Source organism: Eleutherodactylus coqui, chromosome 1, assembly GCF_035609145.1.
Source record: "Eleutherodactylus coqui strain aEleCoq1 chromosome 1, aEleCoq1.hap1, whole genome shotgun sequence".
In the NCBI taxonomy this organism is placed as follows: Eukaryota; Metazoa; Chordata; class Amphibia; order Anura; family Eleutherodactylidae; genus Eleutherodactylus; species Eleutherodactylus coqui.
The window spans coordinates 507,281,642-507,299,008 of NC_089837.1; the positions used below are offsets into that span (position 1 = coordinate 507,281,642).

A 17,367-nucleotide genomic window follows, 5' to 3' on the forward strand; every position below is an offset into this window, starting at 1 on the left:
TGTACTCCACCTAAAAAGTCTACTGCACATGCTCACCTCTGCAGTGCAGATGGTTTAACACTCCTAACAGATGAGGCTTTTTTTGTAAATTAGCAGTCTGGATAATAAGACCTTCTTTAGCCCCAACCGCATGGTCCAAGATTCAGCAATACATCACATTGCAAAACAGCCAGAAAAAAAAGGATTTTGATGAGATCCCAAAACAACAAGGTAATTCAACAGCTGAAAAGTAGCAAGGTAACGGAAGCTAAAAAAAAAAGGGTGAGAGAGTTTATTAGCGTCCAGAGCTGGGAAAAGTTTACAGCTGGCTCTAGTAAAGCAGTAGAAGTTATTCCGAGGATTTATGCCGACCACGGGATTTCCAAGCTGCAGTGTATAATTTCACTAATACGCAGCAGCTGCCTGTGTGACTGGATGAGAAAATGCTAATTTAGATTGGGACTTGATGTCGGCTCTTTTCTTTTCACGTGATATTTGGCCATGATGTGGCCAGCGTGAAAATGCATTAAGTTGTGTGAAAGAGGCCTAAGTGCCATTATTGTAATATACCACTTAGTTATGCATATGGGTCTTCCTGTTTTATATTTCCTGCAGTCTACTAGCGAGTGAGCAGCGACACAGCAGGGTAGCTATCAACCAGTAGCACCCCCCTGGGAATTGTGATAAGCAGTTGACAAGCCAGTGTGCTAAATTGAGACCTTGTGATTCAGATGGGTGTGAGTTGTGAATTTATAGTGCAGATTCCCTGTTTATTGGATTACTGTATATGGAAGAGGCTTTGCAAACTGTACACCTGCCCATGTAAATGGTAATTTTGGTTAGTTCTGCACCTTCATTGCCACCACAGGATACTGGTGCTGATGGAGTTCTGTGGTGACCAACTAATAATCTATTTGATACATCCTCCTCAATTGCGTAATTTCTGTATAGCCACCAAAACAGGAGTATGGTTCCCCCTCCCTCTTGGGGGTAACACTATGTAATGAGCTATTGCCCCTTTTTGTGATGCGTTTTTAGTTAGTTTAGTCTTAGTTTGTGCCGGAAACTCCCCTGGCTGCACTCATCATTTCCCTGTCTGATGTGTCTGAGTTGGGCCATGGTTTTGCTGGAGTAAGAAGAAGGGTTTTGGCCTGCTAGTTGCATCCAGCACCATACAGGATCTCGCTATGCTATCCAGCAACCTGGCACCACCCATTGGTGTCATTTCTGATGTGGCCCATCATGGTGCCGAAGGGTACATGAAAGCACAGTCAATGACTTTAATTCAACTTCCAGCATTGCAATGGCACTTGTGGGGTACACATCTGCTGGAAACAGTCTGGTCCTTCTCTCCGTAGTCGCGGACAGTGATGATAGTCCCAACACGCCTATTGCCGCTGTAAATCTGGTTAATTACTAGTCATGCCACGGTTCTGATGCTGTGATAGTGCTTGGGTAATCTTCCTCTTCCAGATCTGGGCTGGTCCTCCTCCCCCTGGTTGCTCCTTGCAATGGTGCATGTGGGAACCCCATACCTGGCTGCTGGCACAGCCTTTCTTGCACAAACTCTATGTCTGTGCCCTTACTTTGGACCAATTACAGGGTTGACAATAGGTGAGAGGGCAGAAAGCTCTGCTAATGCGAGTGGGAATAAACTGTATTCCCTGTGCCCATGTCCTCCTTCCTGCACCTCTAAATGGCAGCCTTGGCAATGCTGTACATTGGAGTTTCTTTACTTGGCTCTCTGTGTTTTCTGTTACGATTTGGGACTATGCATGCTTTTCATGGTCTCTCTGCCAGCACTTCACCACCGCTTCATGACTTCCAACTCATTTTCACATAATGTTTCCATTAAATGCTCACTAGGTAAGAGTTTCCTAGCGATGGTCCAAGCTTCACAGAACTCCTCCTAGCTGTACTTATTCTTTCATCTGCTGTTGAAAGTAACTGCCTACCCGCCGTTCTAAAAGCAAACTTAACCACAATAACCAAGCCCACACGCTTCTCCCTGTGTCCTCGTTCCATGTGCTCGCTGGATGCCCATATGGCTCCTCATCCTTAGCTTTGCCCAACTCATGCTGCTCTTGCGTGACCCCTCATTGTGTTATATAGCATCTGGGTGATGCTGAACTATAGTACAACTCATATCCCATATAGTTTCAAAAAATAATATCCGTGAATAAATAATTAAGTTCCCACCTTTACGCTGAGTTGTGCTCGCTCTTTTTTTTTTCTCGTTTTCTTTTGCTGTGCAGGAATGAATTCACGTCCACTACCACTCGATCCCAGTGGTTGTTCTATTCACATATAGAAAAGAGTTGCAGGAGCTCGGACTTTTGTGAAAAAACATTCCTTTGCTTCATTGAAGAATAGTGCTCAATACATCAGAGTTGCTACATGTTCATGGAGAACGCGTTTCTATCTCCGTAGAGATCTTGTTCACCTCATCCCCACAATGCAATCTGCTTCCTTAAAACCAATTATCATTAAAATCCACCTGATGATTAACCCCTTCGGTACGGTGCAACGTAGATCCATCGCTCCCAACGAATCATAGATAGATCGCACATTTATTCTTACTATATCTAAAGTTTAGCAGACAAATTTGTTATCCTATGTCATTAAAAAATTGATACTTATAGTAAGTGAAACCTGTATATTTATATACTTTATTAGTGGCTATTGTTGACCACAGAATGATTTATCCCTAATTTATCTTAAACCATAAGTAGAAGAAGGAGATTAGCGCTCTAATGTGAGGTGGAGAAAATGGCAGGGTAAAGAAAAATAAAAGGAAATCCAATTGGACTCACCCCAGACGTACCGGACCCTGTGTAAGGTCACGGTGCGTCTAATGATCCTGGCAGGCAGTAATATCCACGGTCAGAGCTATGATGTCATCAAGGGGTCCTGATCGCTGGTCTAAATAACATCCCAATGGGGGACAGCATCGCAGGGTGACTCTAGGTAGAATGTATACCAGAGGCAGCAAAGGCAGTAGACAATAAATTAGAAAAAAACCCCGTGCTCCAGTGATCGGATAGGCGAAATGAGAAGGCAGAAGGAACTTACTTAACAGGGGTGTCAGTGCAAATGACACCCCTGAAGATCCAGGTCAGCTCGTAGAAATAAGGCTTGTCCAGGTTATGACGTTTATAAAGGTTCTTTATTCACAGGGTGCAACGCGTTTCGGCTGGAACATCAGCCTTTATCAAGCATACAGGGTGGTAAAACATGGTTACATTTATAGTGAACATGACTGAATGAGTGGAGGCAGCGTCTGCTAGTTACCGCCCCTTTTGGGTTATGTGTGTGGTCACGTGGCTCGGGGGGGTGGGAGGGGGGGAGGAGGATGATATAGGATGGTGAAAAAAAGGAAATGACTGATGGCTAAATAAATCCCCTGGAGAAATGACAGAGGAACGCTGTATGAGAAGGGCTCTAGGAGGAGCAGGGGAGTCACTGCAAGAGAACATTGGGTATCACATGACTGCTGGGGGGGGCGGGTGTTGGGCTGGAGAGTGACAGCAGGGGCACATAACTAGTCATGTGCTCCGCAGGTCCTGTAGACACATATCAAGTAAACTGTGTCCGGACGTGGTAACGGCAGGGCTTCAGTGTGTGACTACGTCAGAGCTGAAGGAATGCAGGAGCTGTCAGCTGGTAGGCTTAGACAGCACATTATGCAGTCTATATGCACAGAGGATCTGACTTGTCTGGGAAAGGTGGATTTGGTGAGTAACATATGATGATGAGTTTAGACTATGCTTGGTTAAAAAATGTATGTGTTAGGCAGGAAAAGCACTAATAGATAGGAGGTGTATTGTAGTGACCAACATGTTCTAGGATAACGGAGGGAGGGGGGAGGGGCAGATGGTGAGCCATGCTGCAAAAAATGTAATAAATAACAAAAAATGCTTAATAGAAATAAAGAAATATATATATAAAATAGCATATTAAGAACTAATAAAAATATAAATGCTTATAGGTATAGATATTAAAAATTGTATGTAAATACATATAGATATAATTTAAGAGTTGTTATACATAAAACAAATAAGATATAAAAACTACAATGCATCAAACAATGAATCCATAGAAATGAGTTTGCATAAAAAATAGTAATATTGTAGCATAAAAGACTAAAGATGATACTAAAGCATGCAATTACTATAAATAATATACATCCTAGTGGTAGCATGAACATAGTGGGTACATATAGCTGGAGTGTTACACCAAACTTATATAGATAATTAGATGGTTGGTTGTTATTAGATTTGTTCTCAAGTTTTTCTTCTCCTCAGATTCTTTTACTCTTAGATTTTTTTCAACGACCTCATTTAGGCCATGAGGATGTAACGTGTTAAAATGATATATATAAAACATCTCTTTGGCTTTTAGTCTAGAGAACTCACCCTTGGGGATTTGCTCAATAGGGGGGACTTTCAATAAAGAAGAATCAGAATTGTGGTGTAAAAAGAAATGTTTCGATAAACTATGTTTGAGAAAATTTTTGTTAATATTGTGTCGATGGTGGTTGATGCGTGTGCGTAGTGAGTTGATTGTCCGGCAAATGTATTTGTTCGGGCATTAGACGTGATTGCCTATCCCCCTACCGGGTCAATCAATACCCTCATGTCCCCCACCCCCAATTCGATAATCACATTGTTACTCCTTTTGGGATCTATGAACGGAATTTTCCTTATGGAATCAACTCCTCTTGGATGCCAAGAGATCAATATACTTGTAGAGCCCAACCGAGGTTTCAAGCTTGGTCAAAACACTCGACCAATAATAATCGATCAAACTCAAGATCACATGGTACATGGAATCCTCCTACAAATAGGAACCCTAGGATCACAACAGGTTCTTTAAATGGCTCCACAAATAATACCAGCTCTTCCACCGAGCTTTGCCACCCACATACCTTTAATCCTCTTTCCCCTGTATCTACAACAATACCCGCGCTAGCCAATAACCATCATAGAGCCCCCATTTTCTCCACACAGGAGACCACTCAGAGCTACCTAGATATGCCTATACCAATCATTGTACAACCACCATTGACACCAACTCTTAATTGCATTGCACCAGCTTTTGACAATACTCCAGGAAGCCCATCTGATCTAATTAAATTTTTGAACAACAACATATCCCCAAGTGCTCCATCTCTTGGGGATAGGAATACGGAACCGATAGGCCCTTTTGAAATTTTCACCCATCATAACGAAACTAACACCACTAATCCTATAACTCATCAAGCTGTGAGTAACACAGAAGAAATTGCTGTTAATCCAAATATCTCCACGATAGAGCCTTTTTTAGGGGAAAAGATACCTCGGCCAACTCCAACCGAGGTACAAACCAACATACAAATCACCAGAAGCACGACGCAATCTGTACAACAAAAAGGCAAAACATTGCCTCGACCGTTGGGGAATCATGCAGTGGGATCATCCAAGATCACACACTTTTACTCCTCTCCAAACCGAATAGAAAAAGACGCACCAAAAGGGGGAAACGGGCTGGGAGAAAAAAACATAACAAAAACCTCTAATAACCCGGAAAATCCTATCTCCCCTAGCCAAGCCATGAAGATGGGAATCTTTAACATCTCTGATTATCCTCTAAAAATTGGAGAGGCAGAAATCTTATCAAGAGGCCTCTCTTTCAGCCCCTCAAGTAACCCAGATTCATTTGAACTTTTTCTAGACTTAAACCGCTTTATAAGAAAACTCACACTAAAAAGGTATTTTGCCATTAACAGCAATAAAATTCACCCCACCCCCTCATCAAATGAGGGATTAGATAAATTGATCCATACAGATACTATTACTATTATAGATCCAAGTAATACTGTTGACAAACCACTCACTACCAATTTAAAATTACCCAGTAACTTTTACCCGGTAGATGCTAAAGGCCCATACATTATCACATTTTATAATAAAGTTCTAGAAGACTTCAGACGCCTTACGAAAAATACTGAAAAAGACCACAACGAAACAAAGAAAGAGGGGAACCTCAACAGAAAACAGTGGAATCTCATTAAAAAACTAACCAAGAACGATAATTTAGTAATCAAACAAGCAGATAAGGGGGGGGGGGGGGGGGGGATTGTATTAATGAATATAGAATACTACCAAGAAGAATCCAACAGAATCCTGAACGATAAAGAACAATACAAAACACTAACAGAAGACCCTACCCCCACCCTCTGTAAGAACCTGCATTTTTTGATTGAAGAGGCTTATGCCAATCAATGCATAACTAAGGACGAAAAACATTTTCTATCTCCTTCTCACCCAGATGTGGCCTATTTTTATATCTTACCGAAGATCCATAAGAGCCTAGAAAAACCACCAGGAAGACTGATTATTGCGGGTATAGGCTCCCTTACCAGCAACCTCTCAGAGTATGTTGATCGACAATTGCAGAGATTTGTGGTTCAACTACCAGCATATCTAAAGGACACCTCTCACTTACTACAACTACTAGAAAACTTTACATGGAAGACCACTTATACCCTGATAACTTTAGATGTCTGCTCCCTGTATTCCAGTATCCCACATTCTCTAGGTGTCCAAGCCATCGCATCATTCCTAAAAAATGACACTATTACTACCCAAACAAAAACAATTCATATTAGACAGTTTAGAATTTATCCTTCATAACAACTATTTTAAATACAATAATCATTTCTTTCTGCAAGTAAAGGGGACCGCCATGGGTACAAAATGTGCGCCCTGTTATGCAAACCTCTTCATGGGGGCCTTCGAGCAGCAGATCAAAGACCCTCGAATGGTCCTTTACAAACGCTTCATTGATGATATCTTTATCATCTGGAATGGCAACATCGAAGAAGCCAAACAATTTCTACACACATTAAACACGAACACCTGTGGCCTAGAATTTACTGGGACCTTCAGCCCGACGGAAATCACTTTTTTGGATCTTGATATATATATATCAAAGAAGGAAACCTACATACAAAGACCCATTTCAAACAAGTGGACGCAAATAGCTTTCTGGACTTTAGGAGTTGCCATGCAAAACAGTGGAAGACAAATGTACCATTTAGCCAGTTTAAGAGGATACGTAGAAATTGCTCAACCATGGAGACATTTGATGAACAATCCAAAATTTTATATAAAAGATTTGAGGAGAAAAAATACCCCAGAACTCTCCTAGATCATTCCCTTAATAGAGCTAAATTGGAAGAACGATCCCTCTCGACCAAAAAGGGGACACCTACACATTCGACCAATTCCCCCGACCTTTGTTTTATAACAAGGTATAACTCTAAACAAAAAGACCTTAGAGAGATCCTTAAAAAACACTGGAAAATTTTAAAGAGCGACCCTTTTATCATGGATACCTTAGCCACTAACCCTAACCTAATTTTCAAACGGAATAAAACACTGGGTAATATTCTAGCTCCATCATGTCCTAGAAACAAGAATAGAAATAGAAATGCAAACACCAATCCCACACTTTTTTTCCACCATAAAAGGGACTTATAAGTGTGGAGCCTCAGGATGCAAATGTTGTATGAACATCTGCCACAGGAGAAAACACGTGGATGTGGGGCAACCGAACAACCCCTTTGAAATAAAACAGTATCTAAATTGTGCCTCTAAGCACCTGATTTATCTGATTGAGTGTCCATGCCCGAACAAATACATTGGCCGGACAATCAACTCATTACGCACACGCATCAACCACCATCGACACAATATTAACCAAAATTTTCTCAAACATAGTTTATCGAAACATTTCTTTTTACACCACAATTCTGATTCTTCTTTATTGAAAGTCACCCCTATTAAGCAAATCCCCAAGGGTGAGTTCTCTAGACTAAAAGCCAAAGAGATGTTTTATATATATCATTTTAACACGTTACATCCTCATGGCCTAAATGAGGTCGTTGAAAAAATCTAAGAGTAAAAGAATCTGAGGAGAAGAAAAACTTGAGAACAAATCTAATAACAACCAACCATCTAATTATCTATATAAGTTTGGTGTAACACTCCAGCTATATGTACCCACTATGTTCATGCTACCACTAGGATGTATATTATTTATAGTAATTGCATGCTTTAGTATCATCTTTAGTCTTTTATGCAACAATATTACTATTTTTTATGCAAACTCATTTCTATGGATTCATTGTTTGATGCATTGTAGTTTTTATATCTTATTTGTTTTATATATAACAACTCTTAAATTATATCTATATGTATTTACATACAATTTTAATATCTATACCTATAAGCATTTATATTTTTATTAGTCCTTAATATGCTATTTTATATATATATTTCTTTATTTCTATTAAGCATTTTTTGTTATTTATTACATTTTTTGCAGCATGGCTCACCCTCTGCCCCTCCCCCCTCCCTCCGTTATCCTAGAACATGTTTGTCACTACAATACACCTCCTATCTATTAGTGCTTTTCCTGCCTAACACATACATTTTTTAACCAAGCATAGTCTAAACTCATCATCATATGTTACTCACCAAATCCACCTTTCCCAGACAAGTCAGATCCTCTGTGCATATAGACTGCATAATGCGCTGTCTAAGCCTACCAGCTGACAGCTCCTGCATTCCTTCAGCTCTGACGTAGTCACACACTGAAGCCCTGCCGTTACCACGTCCGGACACAGTTTACTTGATATGTGTCTACAGGACCTGCAGAGCCCATGACTAGTCATGTGCCCCTGCTGTGTCACTCTCCAGCCCAACACCCGCCCCCCCCAGCAGTCATGTGATACCCAACGTTCTCTTGCAGTGACTCCCCTGCTCCTCCTAGAGCCCTTCTCATACAGCGTTCCTCTGTCATTTCTCCAGGGGATTTATTTAGCCATCAGTCATTTCCTTTTTTTCACCATCCTATATCCTCCTCCCACCCCCCGAGCCACGTGACCACACACGTGACCCAAAAGGGGCGGTAACTAGCAGACGCTGCCTCCACTCATTCAGTCATGTTCACTATAAATGTAACCATGTTTTACCACCCTGTATGCTTGATAAAGGCTGATGTTTCAGCCGAAACGCGTTGCACCCTGTGAATAAAGAACCTTTATAAACGTCATAACCTGGACAAGCCTTATTTCTACGAGCTGACCTGGATCTTCAGGGGTGTCATTTGCACTGACACCCCTGCTAAGTAAGTTCCTTCTGCCTTCTCATTTCGCCTATCCGATCACTGGAGCACGGGTTTTTTTTTTCTAATTTATTGCCTACTGCCTTATCTTAAACCATATTAGTGCAAATTATGTCAAATAATAATATTACCATACGCTTTCACTAAAAAAGAAAAACTATTCCTCTTCCCTTCTCTTTCTCTTACCTTCTTCCCCTTCTCCTTCCTTTTCCTTCCCCTTCTTTTTATAAAAAAATATAAACTACAATAAGCATATAATTAATCCATAATAAACCTCACTAATCCTTTTATGTAATCTATAAAGCATAATTATTTCTCTCTCTATTATAATACTTTTCAATATATATAAAAAATATCACCTGTGGTAAGGCAGTATCACAAATAACCAGCAGGGCTGGATAGCAGGGATAGGGTTAAGTCTACTGATTGATAAGTGAACACCTGTGTGGATGTGGCTCAGGTCGGAGGCAGAGTGGGATAATGCAGCGATATCTCGGAGAACAATGCAGCTGTTTTGATTATGCAAACAGCTGCATTGTCCTCAGTGCTTTCAGCTGGTGTCCCGCTGAGAACTGCCAGTAGAATACTGGCTGAAAGAATGCTATCAGTCCTACTGCTGAGATATCAGCATGTGGTGCTGATAAGGCTCATCCCTAATTTATAGCTGGCTAGAAATGAGCAATGAATGAACAGGGCACAATGACCGCGCATTTAGATGCAATGATTATCGCTCAAAAGACGGCTTTCAACTGATTTTCGAGTGGTAATCATTGTGTCTAAATGGACCTTAAGACCTGCTAGTAGCCTCCATAAAAAAGTGTATATGTGGACACTAATGAGTTAAAGTCTTTTTAAACTTTAATAAAAAGCATCTGTCGGGTATTGTCATAAAGCTCTCACCGCTTACAGTCTTTAAACAGAACTTCTACAGAAAAAAGGGGCAAAAGAACACTTGAAATACCGACAAACATTCTGTGTGAATGAGGGCTAAGACTGCGTTCAGACAGACAGTTGCAAGTTGTGCGTGACAATCTAGGGCTCGCCTCCCAGCGGACAGCACACAGATGCAGGTCCATGTAGTGTCTGAGCAGCGTGTAGCGGACATTACATATCATACCCTCATCCATGACACGGACCAGAACAGGACATAGCCCACGTGAAATAGCGCTCATGTGAATAGCCTTATTGGCAAATATGTGTCCGTGGGCCGTGAATTACATGGAAAGGACACGGATGGGGAAAAATGACGGTCTGAACTGTCCCTAATAGTCGTTCCTTCCTCCGTGTATTTATTAACATTCACGCAGCAGTACCCCATATGAATGACATGAAATACACAAAGATCCGGTGAAATATTCATTCATGCAAATAAACGCTGCATACGGCCAAACATAAACATGTATACGGTGGTGTGAAGGAGGCCTTATACACAGAATTATAATTCACATATAAATATTTATTTCCTCTCTTTTACATTTAGGACAATGGAGATTACTGTGCTCTAAATACTCTATGTAAGAGTGGGTGCTGCCGAGGCCCTTTGTATGATCGCTCTTATAAGAGTGGTATATGTAATCCAAAAGCAGCAGAAAATGAGAAATGTAACCTTGAGGTGAGTATCTGTAAGTGACTGCTGTACTGGTTTCTCCCTTAGGGCTTATTCCGATGTGTGTGTATATTGGCTGGGTTTTCACACCCGGCCGATATACGCTGTCTCTCTCTGCACAGGGAGGAGGTTGGTGGGCAGGCTGGGAGCAGTGCACTGAGCTCCCACCCATTCTTCGCCCCTTGCCACTATGTGCAATGGGAGGGGGCGGAATGGGGCAGAACGTACGTCCCCCCCCCCCCCCCCCCCGCCCTGCCCCTCCAATATACACAGGTTGGAATAAGCCCTCAACGCGGCCTCTCACAGGTATATTTGTGTGCACACTATGTGGAAAACAGAACCCATAGATGTAAATGGATTTAACCCCTTAGTGATGAAGCCTGTTTGCACCTTAGTGATGGAGCCAGGGTTTTGCATATCCACGTGATTCTGACATTGTTTTTTCGCCACATATTGTACTTCATTTAGGTGGTAAAAATAGACAGTTAGAACTTGTGTATATTTATTAAAAGTGCCAATACTGCCCACTTATTGCCCACTAGCCCTTGAGCGGCCAAAACCATAGTGAACCCACACAAAAGATCCCATTTTAAAAACTAGACCCCTTCACGAATTCCTCTAGGGGTGTACTGCATATTTTGAATTAATCTAACCAAAGTAGAAGGAAAAAATTACGATTTTCATTTTTTTGGCAATTGTGTCAATTTAAAAACAGTTTTTTTTGTACAGTGTACATAGAAATGAAGACTTTCACCCCAAAATGGATACCCCTGTTTGTTCCGTGTTCAGAAACATACCCACTGTTGCCCTAATCTACTTACAGGACACATGCTTAGGCCTATAATGGAAGGAACACCCGTTGGATTGCAGGGCACAACTGAATAAATTCCAGGCCCCATTGCTCACTTGTGCGGAAAAAAAAATTGACTTCTTGAAAATACTCCGCGCCCTTTTAGGCCTTCCCAAATCTCAGATAAATGTAATAATGTAAACTGTGTGGGGTTTTTTTGAAGACCGGGGTGATTACGGGGGCCTGGTGGGGATGGATACATGGCACAATAAAATCTGGTATCCCCCTCATCTTATCCTTTTTGGGGGGTATTTCATGACCTCAGCGGCGGGGATGTGGTGTAAAGTGGCGTTCTGTGAGTCTCCGTAAGCTTGCTGAGGTGCGGTGGTCTCACACAGAAGGCGTTCAACAAGCTGCTCCTGGAACTGCAGGAAGGCGAACGTTCCCAGGACTTCTTGTAAATTAAAGGAGATGTCCCGAGGCAGCAAGTGGGTCTATACACTTCTGTATGGCCATAATAATGCACTTTGTAATGTACATTGTGCATTAATTATGGGCCATACAGAAGTTATAAAAAGTTTTATACTTACCTGCTCCGTTGCTGGCGTCCTCGTCTCCATGGTGCCGACTAATTTTCGCCCTCCGATGGCCAAATTAGCCGCGCTTGCGCAGTCCGGGTCTTCTTCTTTTCTGAATGGGGCTCCGTGTAGCTCCGCCCCGTCACGTGCCGATTCCAGCCAATCAGGAGGCTGGAATCGGCAGTGGACCGCACAGAAGAGCTGCGGTCCACGAAGACAGAGGATCCCGGCGGCCATCTTCAGCAGGTGAGTATGAAGACGCCGGACCGCCGGGATTCAGGTAAGCGCTGTGCGGGTGGTTTTTTTAACCCCTGCATCGGGGTTGTCTCGCGCCGAACGGGGGGGGGGGGGGTTTAAAAAAAAAAAAAACCCGTTTCGGCGCGGGACATCTCCTTTAAGTATTACAGGTAGCGCTCTGAATAACGCCGGGCTCACACAGCCGTATGTGGAATCTGCTTGTGGAGGCCCGCAGCGGATCCCAGCTGTGAGCCTGGCACTCATGCGCAGTACACCTACCTTTTTGTTTGTTTGCATTTCCCGCGCCGTCGCTTAGCAATCACATGGGTACCAGCAGGCGGTACACAATGTAGTTGTGTATGGTCTGCGGGTATATACACGGTAAAATAGAACCTACTGTGTTCTGTTTTCTGTGAGTGGATTACGCAATTCCAACCCGCTAATGTGAGCGGAATTGTGTTATCCAATGCGATTGATCTGCGTATTACCATGGATTAGACGCATACGGGATCTGTAATTCCTATCCAGTCATGGGACACCGGCATGAGGTAGATCGCTTTTTTTATCATGTGACCGGGGACTGCTCACTGCTCCAGGCTCTCGTCGACGGGAGCAAGTACATTTTACTTTTCCTGCGCTCCCTGCCTCCTGTACATGTGTCCGTCATTTTGCCAGCGGTTGCATGCGCAGAATTTCAGAAGGTCCGCAGAGGAGGAATGCGTCGAGGTTCAAACACGGAGGCCTCCAGTAAAAAGTTTCATCTCCTCTCACAGATCACCTCGATGGGAGATGAAACTTCAATTTTTTTTTTTACTTTTACGTGATCGCCATTATCCATTGGATAATGGCGAACATGTGACCAGGAACCGCTCAACGCGGCTGCTTGTGAAAGCTCCAGGCTCTCAGCTAAATTTTGTAGCCAAGAGTAGGGAGATTTTAAATTACCCTGGCAATCCACGGCTTTTGCGCATGCGTCTGCCCTTTTGGCGACAGGCTTATGCGCAGAAGCTGTGGTAAGGTCCGTGGAGAAATCCAGGGGCCTTATGTATGTAATTTCATCCTCCCTCATGGATATGATCCGTGAGGGGAGATGAAACGTCAGCTTTTTAACCTTTTGTTTTTACTTTTTCAAAAAATTTTTTTTTTCTTTTTTACACTTTTTTTTACTTTAAATGATCACTGTTATCCATTGGATAACAGTGTTCACATCCCCGGTGACATCTCTCTGCTACTGGCTACACATGGTAGCCAGGAGCAGAGGGATTTTGAATTTCCTGGGGTCTGAGCCCCTCTGTGTGCGCGCCCAATGATTGACGTCGGGCGCGCATGTGCAGCAGGGGACTTTAGTTTCCAGGGAACCAGAACATCACTGAAGATCCAGGGTGAGTATTTTCACTACCCCTCATGGATCCGATCCATGTGGGTAGGTGAAACTAACTTTGTTTAGACTTTTTTTTTAGACTTTTTCACAATCGCTGCTATCCATTGGATTGCGTGATCACGGACCTGGTGACCACTCACCGCTGTCCCCGGTGACCTCTCCTCGTTCCCAGCTATCTTCATGAGCTGAGAGCCAGGAGATTTTAAATTTACCGGGGCTCCACGCCTTCGGTGCATGCGCATGGCGTCATTCGTCTGGCGCGCATGCACAGAACAGCGGCGCCAGGTCCTGGAGGACCACTTCACCGTAGGACAAAACAGACAAGGTGTGTGAGTAATTTCAGCTGCCCTGATGGATCCGATCCATCAGGGCAGCTGAATCTTTAACTTTCTAAAACTTTTTTTTAACTTTATTGCAATCGGCACTATATCGCATTGCCGGGGGGTACTGCCCGCAGCCCAGGATGACAGCTCCATGCTGTCGGCTACCTGGGGACACCGACAGCATGGAGCTGTTACGTCCATAGCCAAGAGAGCTTTAATCCAAAGAGGATGCATGTTTTTACGTCCCCTAGGATTAAAGCCCACTTATCTAGGACGTAAAAAGCCAATGTGGCCGTCACTAAGGGGTTAAACGCATTTCTCATACGCACAAAAAATATAGGACATGCTTATTTACGCACCGAAAGTCCTCATAGAAGTCCATCAAAGATGTGCAACGCGCACACAGATGCATAATTCTGTAAAAAAAAATAACACTTCTGGAACTCATTGGGATAAATAGCCATTTAAATTGGGGGTGTTTGCCTGCCGTGTGGAGATGAACATCCCTGCATGTGCAAAAAGTACAATACAATGCGCCAATATGCGGAGAAGGAGTCATTCATAGCGCAAATGTATTGCACTGAGTTATTTGCAAAACCGCTTATTGCCATGTGAAGCCGCCGTTAGGCCATATTTAAATGGGTGAGAGTGAGTTATGCTTGAGATTCTTGGGAGCAACACCCCTCGCAGTGCACTGCAGGTTACAGGGCTCATTCTTGTGCCAGATTTGCACAAAAGTAGGATACGCAACGATTTTTCCAGCTTGGATCATCAGTCTGTGAGATAATTCACTCATGTGAATGAACCTATTTAAATAAATGTGTTAATTTTCTGTGCATGTTGTGTCCATCTCAGACGGGGAAAGAACCTGCACAGAAGTATCAGCGGTGTGAATACGGCCTTATACATATGACAACCCTACAGAGGAGCCGCCACCTCTCCTCACATGTCTGATTGACTAAATACTTGCACTGCCCACAAAATAAGGGCTTTTACCCACTAGCGATATTTTTCCCTGCGATGCGACAGCGATGATTCTGATAACAATGATTTGAAACCATTGAAAGCATTTAGCAATATCTCCGTGTGTTTTGTGTGCTGCAAGGCGAGAAGTATCTTATACTGGAACTCTACATGGAGCTGTTCCTCCTTTATTCCTCCTGGAAGTGTATGAATAGATACACGGTGGGGTGCTTGTACACTCAGCAGTGATGTGACATGAGCTTTTACTGCAAATTACCTCAATTTTAGATGCACCCTAAAACCTTGTGTTCCATCTCTACAAGCTGAGTGCCCAAAAACTGCAATGAAAAGCTGCTATAAGGGCTTATTCACCCGGATGATTTTATCATTTAAGTTCTGTCCCAGTTTAAAAACTGATAGAATTTGGACAAGACCTGGACCCATTAGAGCAATTCAAAGGGGCGTATTATCTATCCGTATGGCAGCTGTATTTCCAACGGACGGCATACAATCCCATTAATTTGCATTGGTGGATTCAGAAGTGTATATTTTATGTGTGTGAAAACCCCCCGAGGCATGTCCTATTTTTATCATCAATTATAGTCAATGGGAATGTGCATTCACTGCTTTTTTATACATGTTGCCAGGAGACAGTGTGGAGGGGGGGGGGGGGGGGCGCTAAAACAATTGCTCTTCGTTTAGTTTTTTACATGCGTCAAAATGCAGTAAATATGGATGTAAAAAATATACACATGCATCAAAAGCATATGGAACCCGCGCAAACACACAGTGATGATGGGGCATTTTTCCCAGACCCTTGCACTCACTGGGTTCACTTACATGTGCAGTTTCTGTCCCAGACCAATGGTGCTTATGAAACAATAGTTGCGTCACGTCCGGCTCTGGTGGGATTCTCTTACAATGCTCTTGCATGGCGGGGAGTGAGTTCTGTGCTTGTTTTTTTAACACTCATTGAATTCAATAGGAGTTTTAAATTCTACCAGTTGGGTCACCTCGCATTTTTTTTCAGCCATTTGAAAAACGTATTGCAATCAGATGACACTTGTGCGCTAAATACACAAAAACTGATGTAAACGCCCCACAGTGACATCAGTATTCACAGAATAACATCACACTGGATGTGTAGCATCAGACATGAGGTTCTCAGTAATGGGACCCCCGGCCTCACTCTGCATCTCCCACCGCTGATCTTATATGTTAGTAACAGATGGCTAGGACTCATGAGTGTCTTCATTAACCCTATCATCTCTCCTTTCAGCCTATTGGTGAGCTCTATTATTACTGCCCGTGTGAGAGTGGACTTGTATGTGAAAAAGATACATCTAGAAACACGACCAACCAAATCATAAATGATCCAAACAGAAGAATCTGCAAGAAGCCAATCACAGCAAATAACTGAATCTAAGAGCTGAGAAAGTATCTGCCGGTATCTACACGGATCTACAAGAGGTTGTCAGTCTTAGGGCTTATTCACACGAGCGTATATCGGCCAGCTGATATAGGCTACCATCTGATGCATTGGATCACACAGACGTATTCCCGAGGCATAAAAGCTATCTTCCTGGCTGGACTACGATCACTACCATTAACTCCTATGGGAGCCAATGACAGCGCTCGGAGAAGGGAGGTGGGAGGGAGTTTAGCAGCTTGACTGCTAAACTCCCTCCCCCTCTCCTCTCTGCCCCTTGTCACTGTTTGCAATGGAAGGGGGTAGAAAAGGGGTGGAGCTAAGCTCCACCCAGCTCCACGACCTCCCATTGCTGGCTGCAGACAAGAGGCGGGAAGTGGAAGCTTAGCTCCGCCCCTGTCTCGCCCACTCCCATGGCAAACAGCCAAAGGGGAGGAGCCGGCAAGGGGGAGGGAAGGAGTCGACAGCTTAGCAGAGCCAAGCTGTCTCCCCTACCGACGGCATACACACCGAGCCTGTGCATCAGATGGAAGTATATATCGGCCGGCCGTGAAAATGGCAGCCGATATACGCTCATGTGAATAAGCCCTTAAGGAAATAAAGTTTGTACCACTTCCTACTAAGTTTTGTGTTTCCTTTCTGCTTTCAAGAGCTCTGCTTGCTGTAAGTAAATGAAAACATTGATATTCAGAAACTTCTTTCACACCAGCATTTTATCGCAACTATTTAGCCACGATAAAACGTCAGCCGAAAATCGCTACCATGTGAAGCATTGGATTCCAATGTATTCATTCACATGGGTGAATTATAGGCACATGAAAAATATTGCACCATAAAATCGTCAAATCGACGACCGCCAATCGGTTGCCAATTTTTCTTGCTGCATTAAAAGATAGGTCTTGAGTAGAGA

The 17,367-nt window shown here is 43.1% G+C and overlaps 1 protein-coding gene across 1 annotated transcript in view; it reads left to right on the forward strand.

Moving 5' to 3' along the window:
- LOC136614303 (leucine-rich colipase-like protein 1) overlaps window positions 1-17,151 on the forward strand; it is a 77,415-nt gene extending 60,264 nt beyond the window's left edge. The window contains exons 4-5 of the mRNA XM_066594106.1: window positions 10,631-10,762; window positions 16,308-17,151. Of these exons, the coding sequence (XP_066450203.1) occupies window positions 10,631-10,762; window positions 16,308-16,448 (273 nt within the window). The 3' untranslated portion in view covers window positions 16,449-17,151. The remainder of the gene's footprint in view (window positions 1-10,630; window positions 10,763-16,307) is intronic.
- Window positions 17,152-17,367: the final 216 nt, after the last annotated feature.